Genomic DNA, 7,401 nt, shown 5'->3' on the forward strand with positions numbered 1-7,401 from the left:
ATGGCCTGTGACTCCTGACCTCCCGCATTATCATATCGTTAGTCAGAGGCGGGTATCAAGTCAGATCACATCCCATGCCACGCTGCTGAAGCAAGTGACCCGCTGTTGATAGCACAGGTGGGATCGTTCAATAAAGCTCTGTCATACGGATATAGGTCAGTGAGACAGATTGTAAAAATGACTAAAAAATACACTGAATACATGCAGACACTCTCTCTCTCTCTCTCTCTCTCTCTCTCTCTCTCTCTCTCAATAATAATAATAATAATAATAATAGTAATAATAATAATAGTAATAATAATAATAATAATAATAATAATAATAATAATAATAATAATACAATAATAATCCATCCATCCATCCATCCATCCATCATCCAATCCTACGTTGCCCCATGAGGAGCGTAGGAGCTCGGGGCTAGGCAGTTGATCCTGACATTTAAGATGAGAGGGACCAGCCTTACTCATCCCTGAGTGGCATTACGTGAGAAATAAACCCCAACCACTCCTTGGATATAAACCTACACCAGCTCAATCCGACTGGAGCGCAATAATTACCCACTAAACCATCAGGCGCAAAAATCTGGTTATGTGGTTCCCACCCAGCGTAGTAAATGGTATCCTGGTGTACAGGAAATCATTTGACTTGTCACTCAGTGTAGAGTTACCCACAGGCAGAAGGAAGAGGAGAGAATGAAGGAAAGAAAGACAGAAGAAGGAGTGTAAAGTCACCCGTAGGCAGAAGGACGAGGAAAGAATGAAGGAAAGTAAGACAGAAGAGGATGGAAGGAAAGAAGGATGGAGGAGCGGAAAGGGCAGACACCTGAGAGCAGCACTACATCGAGTGAGTAGATGGTGAGCGCCCCCACCTACCACAAAAAAAAAAAAAAAATAATAATAATAATAATAAGCCATTCCCCTTTCTTTGCGAATACTGTGCACAGACTGCCCTCAGCCCATGTAATATATCCGAACTATATTAAGTTCTGACACTTCTTCCCCCCCCCCCCCTTGAAATTCACTTCCGCACCATCTAATTCTTCCCCCGTCCACCCTTTTCCTTCAAATTTGGCGGCAAACCACACAATCTTCGGGCCTTTCCATGCCAGTCACGGTTGTATTTAACAAATTATCACTGCTGACCTTGGACGCTGACTTCGTAAAGACATCTAAAATTTTCCACAACCTAGCATTCACCATGGAAAGTAAAAACATAAGATTAGCCAGAGGAAATGAAAAAAAAAAAAAAAAACATTCGACTCTTTTATTACCATCAAAATAACTCAAACGTAAGAGGAACAGAAGAGAGCGAAATAGAATTATAGGGACTCAGACGGAAGTGAGGTTGAAGTGTGATGAGCATTGAGCATGAAGGTAAGGTACGGGAAAGAAGATTTGTATCTTTATAATTTTCAAGCGACCGCTGACGCCTTATTATTATCCTGAGCCAGACGACTTAACTAACATCAGAGAATCCCTCCGTCATTCAAGTGTTGATATCGAAACTGTCTGGATCAATAGCATGCAAGGGAATATTGAAGGACAACTTACAAAAATAAATTATCAAGGAAAAGATACTAGGCAGCCTACCGAGGAAAATATGGCTTTGAATACATATAAAATTTCGAAATAAGCTCACAATAAATCTCTAATATATGGGTGAATAAATTACAATAAATACTTGTGATAATATATTCTCGATAGATCTATAACAACTAAATGACATGAAATATACAACATAGCTACATGTATCTCCATGGATGCATGTAAGAAAAGAAATAATACACCAATAAAAGGCTTTAACAAGAAATCACACAGCCTATAATTTAAATAGAAGTAAATGTACAGTATTTTGAAGGATAATTGGGGGAGTGAATGGAGGCATCATGGGATATCCTTATTCAAACCAACTTTCCTTCTGTGACTTCTACTGGAGATTCTTACCACCCTATGTAAAAAAAATAAAATGGTGAGGACGATGATAAACAATGATGATGATGATGATGATGACGAAACAGAATCTACTGTGCGACAACTCACGTCACACGCCATAGTATTAAGGTAAGCAGTCAATAACATAACTTTGTGAACAAAACTGAAAAATAACAGATGAAGCATGAGGGACGAGAATGAGATTACTGGAGCCCAAAGGAGAACCGCACTTCGACGGGACGGACAGTGGGAATAGTTGGGATTAGTAGAGGTAAAATAAGAGGCGAGTTCAGTGGATAAGAGGGTGATCTAGATGAAGACAGACTAATTAATGAACATACTCTACGAGAATGACGTGGAGGACAAGTGAACTGATGATTTTTGAAGCAAGAGAAGGGAGCAACTGAGGCCATGAAGCTCAAATTTACTGGTAGGCTATGGAACGGGGGGAAATGGGTGAACCTTTCCATGGCAATATCAGATTGAAGCAAACTGAAAATGAAAACTACCTTAACAACTAACGGAGAAAACGGTAGAGAACAAAAGAAACCAAAAACCTCAGATACAAGGCAGGAAATATAAACGATAAGCAAAAGAAACAGGCAGCAAAGAAATAATCTTGTTAAATGGATATATAATTAAGTACGACAGGAGATGAGATATTGGCGAAGAGAGTTGAATATAATGGCAGGATTGGTGAGATTAAGTACTCTAGGCAAAACACACACACACACACACACACACACACACACACACACACACACACACACACACACACACACACACACACACACACACACACACACACACACACAACACTATGATCACCAAATATTCTCTGCCACGATATGATCCATAACTTCTACACAATGACTTTCATGACATAGATCACTACCTAACGAAATCACTTCCATTTCACCAGCCACGACCTTTCACCACCACTACACATCACACACACCACATCACCACTACACAACCCCTGACATGACAACTCATAATAATCACCCCCATTCCTGTACGCTGACGAGGAGCCTACACGTGGTGATGTGCACCCTGGGTGGAGCTAAGCAACTACTATCCACTAGGAAACCAAACCACCTCATATTTCCCTCCACCTCTCCGTGGGAAGGACACTGATCCGACCCTGGTAAGGTGCTGCCTACCATAGGTGCCGGTTCCCCACACACCCCCAGGGAAATAGTTGTGTGCCTGTGGTCGACGAGTCTGCTCTTCCAGACTCTCCCATACAGACCGGGGCTGATGTACCATCAGGAATTCACTTACAGTGAGCAGCAACAAGCATTCTGTTTCACCAAACACGGCTTCTAATTAAATCACCCGCACCACACACACACACACACACACACACACACACAATTCAGCCATATGCAATATTACATACATACACACACACAACTCCACCGTACGACCTCACCTCTGGCAAGAAACATCCATCATCACTTGATCACAATCTCTTCCATTATGTAGATCATCGCCTCTACGAAATCACCTCCATTTCACCCAACAAGGCCTCTGCATAAACGACCCGCCGAACCCTAACATATCCCTCACATAACCTCGGCCCTCTCACATACCTTCACCTTTATAAAACCACAACACAGATGGCCACCTCTACATGACTACTGCCCTTACAAAAGAAACAGCACTGCAAAATCCTCACTCAGTCCCAGACATCAAACAGTGCATACCACTGACGATACACAAACTTTCATCTAACGCAGTCATAACTACACAAATTAACTCGATACAACCACTGCCTCGTGACAAACCCTACCATAAAACACCCCCCTACACACACACACACACACACACACACACACACACACACACACACACAAACTCCTGCCCCTACCATGACATAAATCCCCACTTAACCCTATACACCACCTCTGCCATATACAGACCTACCTAATCACTGTTTCACAGATTAATCCTTCATCGCTGCACTGTAACTTCACATTTCTTTTAATTTTGTAGAGAAACCTTATGGAGTCAGAGTTATGGGAGGCTTCTTACGGTGAGATGGCTGAACAATCACAACCACAACCACTATCTCTAACCCAGGAACTACAACACCCAAGGCACAAGTCTGGAAGTGATAACAATATGGCACATAGAATATCATGACTAGATTTAATTTTGACGTAGATAAACTATACTTCTTTCACTCTAACCTGGCCTAAAATTGTCAACCATCAGTCTTGAAGGCTAAGATGCAAAAACGGACTAACACTAGAACATGGCGCTAATCACTAAGAAGTGCTAAGAAAATGATCTACAATCATAGTACTGTCTTAATTCAGTCACAAAGCCACGTGAAATAAACCGCAAAGGAAGAAAATCTGGGCCAGGTTAAGGTGAAAAGACTTTTCGCACACACACACACACACACACACACACACACACACACACAGATAGAGAGAAGGCCGACGCAAACCTTCGGCTTACATAAGTAATTGGGTAAACCATTTTCTTGTACAGGAATATTCTTCACATCACAAATATACTCATATTATATATTCTAATTATACCTCAATAGTATAAAATTACATACCGGTACTCATGGAAAACACATGGGGACCAAATTCTCGTCAGCCTGGGAGGTTTTCTAGCATTATGTCCTTTACGATTTAAATATTTTATGTTTATTCTCGTGTATGCTATATTTATCAGTACTATATCAACACTGAATGCATAAATAAGGAAATATTGACGAACTATACTTTTTTTTTTTTTTTTTTTTTTTTAACTGAAGCGAAGATGCACTTGACAGGTTGGTGATGATTGGCTGAATGCAACATGTCTGTAAAACATTTACTAACCCAAATTTCCCCCTCAGATGTATGTTGTTAATTAATAATGCTAACAAGGAAAGAGACTATGAAGTATTGATGCTTTCAGCAAATCATCACCAACCTGTCAAGTGCATCTTCGCCTCGATGAAAAAAGAGTATAGATAAGGAAATAATATTAAAGGTGCCATGAAGCCTCCTAAACTTACGAGAATACGGGTGACACTGTAACCTAAGACGTCAGTGAATTTGTTAGGATTGTTTTTACCCTAACTACAGTGAAAATATATTTATCACAGGAGCAGTACTCCTCTAATTCATGTTACGCTACCATAAAATATAATCTATGCTCTGCATAAACATTTACAAAAAGAAACAAGTATCACTAAAGCCAGCAGGAGAAACATGTTCAGTTGCTGTCATTAGTTCGTTTACACTGCCTCAAAACCGTGCCAAAGCCTAATGATATCTTGGATTAACTAACAATACTTAAACGGGATGGACGGGTTGTAATCTCTCCATTATTTCGGAATTTCAGGCGTGTAAAGGGATTATTGACCGCAGCCGTAGCCTACTGTACGTTCACTGAAGCAAACAGACCACATCAACTAACCTCATGTTTGGTCCTCCTTTATTCTTTTTTTATTGTTGCTTACGCCAGGCACAATTTTGCTCTGATAAAGATATCTCATTATAAAGGGATTAGATCATTTTTATCGCCCTTAATGAGACAAGTTCTTCTGCGTAATGACTGCCAGAATTTGGGGCTTGTATAAATCTGCCTTATATCTCCGTTTTGAGAATATGGCCATACATTTAATTTCAGATATATAACACAAGATTCCTAGAAAAATAAACTCCATGACACTGAGAAGGAGAGCCGCGTTCATAATAAGGGATACACATCAACCCGTTTAGTCTTACGTAAGGTCCACTGCACGTGAGATGTGGCACTATTTCTCTTACTGCCTGGTGCAGTGATAAGCAGTGTATCAGGCAGTAAATGAAATCGCTCCGTATCTCATCAGCAGTGGACACTACAGTTGATAATACGAGCAGTTGTGTATCCCTACTTATGAACAAGATTGTACACATAATTTCTTATTTCTGTTTCTGTATTCTAACTCATTACATTAGTGGGAACTAATTGAGTTAGAAAGGTTTTGATGATGACGATAAGAAAAATAATGTATGGGCCATTAACACAGTTGAGAAAATGAACACTGTCAGGTACTGTACTCCTACTCCACTGTGTCATAACCACTACATCAGTCATGATAATTTTTCTACATCTAACCACTGTCTGATAAGCAAACACGGTTCAAGTGTGCTTGTGCGTGTGTGTATGTGTGCGTGTGTAGTATGTAAGGGGGTGTCAAGTGACGAGCGTTTGTTGTTGCTGCTGCTGCTGCCATGGGATGTCCGGGTCACAGTTGATGAACAGCTTAACAGGGTCGGTGAGTGAGTCTGACGGGCCCGCAGAAAACGTATCTAGGTCGTCCAGTGGTGTGGCCTCCCCGGCGCCGCATAGCAGCGTGAACAGGTCCGTGTCCTGGGCCACCTGCTGCTGCTGCTGCTGCTGCGGCTGCGGCTTCGCCTTACTGGGGTCGCCATCAGCATCGACATGGATGACCTCTAGTTGTTGGGACTTGCGTTCCTCACCAAAGATGCTGGAGAGGACCCAGCCGCAGGTGTCCTGGGGGGCGTTGCCGTCCAGAATGTCCCGCAGGGACCTGATATAGGCTGAGGCCAGCCTCAGGGTGGCGATCTTGGTCATGTCGGTGGCCGCCCAGCGTCGGCACACCCACCAGGGCAGCATGCCACGCAGGTTCTCGAAGGCATTGTTGATCTGCCTCATGCGACATCTCTCACGGGTGTTAGCAGTCTTCCTGCGGTACCTGGACAACGGCGGTGTACGTGGCTTATGATCCAAGGCATCCTGCAGGCTCCAGTCAGGATCACGCAAGTAACGCGACTTAAGTAACCTAGGCCTCAGCTGGTACTTAACAGCACACACCCTTGGCCGCCTACAGCCCACGCCCACCCGACCCTGACCTTGGTGCTTGCTGTCCTGGTGATCCCTGTCTCGGTGTTTGCTGTCGCAAAGATGGCTTTGGTGATGCTTGCCGTCGTAGTGGTCGTTTTCGTGGTGTGTGTTGCCGTGGTGTTTGCTGTTGTAATGGCAGCTCTTCCTGTCACCATAAGTCGATCCACAGGTGTCACTTCGGTTGTTGTTACTGTCCACTGCATCACCAGCCAGCATGGTGGTCGTACCTCCGTCTAGGCACTCCATCCGTGGCCTCTTTGACGGAATCATTGTTACGTCGCTACACCTTCACCAGCCTCTACTTATCGATATATCAGTACTGGTACCTCATTATCTTTAAATTTTTTCTGGTGTCTCACTTGTCTTTAAACTCAACTGGTATCTCATTATATTTAGACGCAATTGCTATCAGTACCTTCAAAATAAACAGCACTTTAGTCCATGGAGACATCTATTCTTTTTCTGCAATTTCTTTCCTCCATAAGGAATCTGCGTCCCTTAGAAGGTCATGCTGGAGAAAATACGTGCATCACTTCCAAGTGGCTAACCTATTCCTTGCACCGCATTAATCTGATAAGGCACGAAGAAGATTAATAGCCACGTGGCTAAG

General features: G+C 42.6%; 1 protein-coding gene across 1 annotated transcript; it reads right to left on the bottom strand.

Annotated features, from left to right (window-relative positions):
- Positions 1 to 6,119: 6,119 nt before the first annotated feature.
- Positions 6,120 to 7,061, bottom strand: LOC145393521 (uncharacterized). Its single transcript, XM_080267672.1, has one exon. It carries the CDS (start codon positions 7,059 to 7,061, stop codon positions 6,120 to 6,122), a length of 942 nt encoding a protein of 313 aa, XP_080123798.1.
- Positions 7,062 to 7,401: the final 340 nt, after the last annotated feature.

The sequence above is a fragment of the Coenobita brevimanus genome, chromosome 24 (genome assembly GCF_032717465.1).
Source record: "Coenobita brevimanus isolate Jiangsu-jjx chromosome 24, ASM3271746v2, whole genome shotgun sequence".
Taxonomy (NCBI): domain Eukaryota; kingdom Metazoa; phylum Arthropoda; class Malacostraca; order Decapoda; family Coenobitidae; genus Coenobita; species Coenobita brevimanus.

Coding starts and splice junctions, on each gene's coding strand:
- LOC145393521 (XM_080267672.1), bottom strand. CDS start 7,061: ATGATTCCGTCAAAGAGGCCACGGATGGAGTGCCTAGACGGAGGTACG.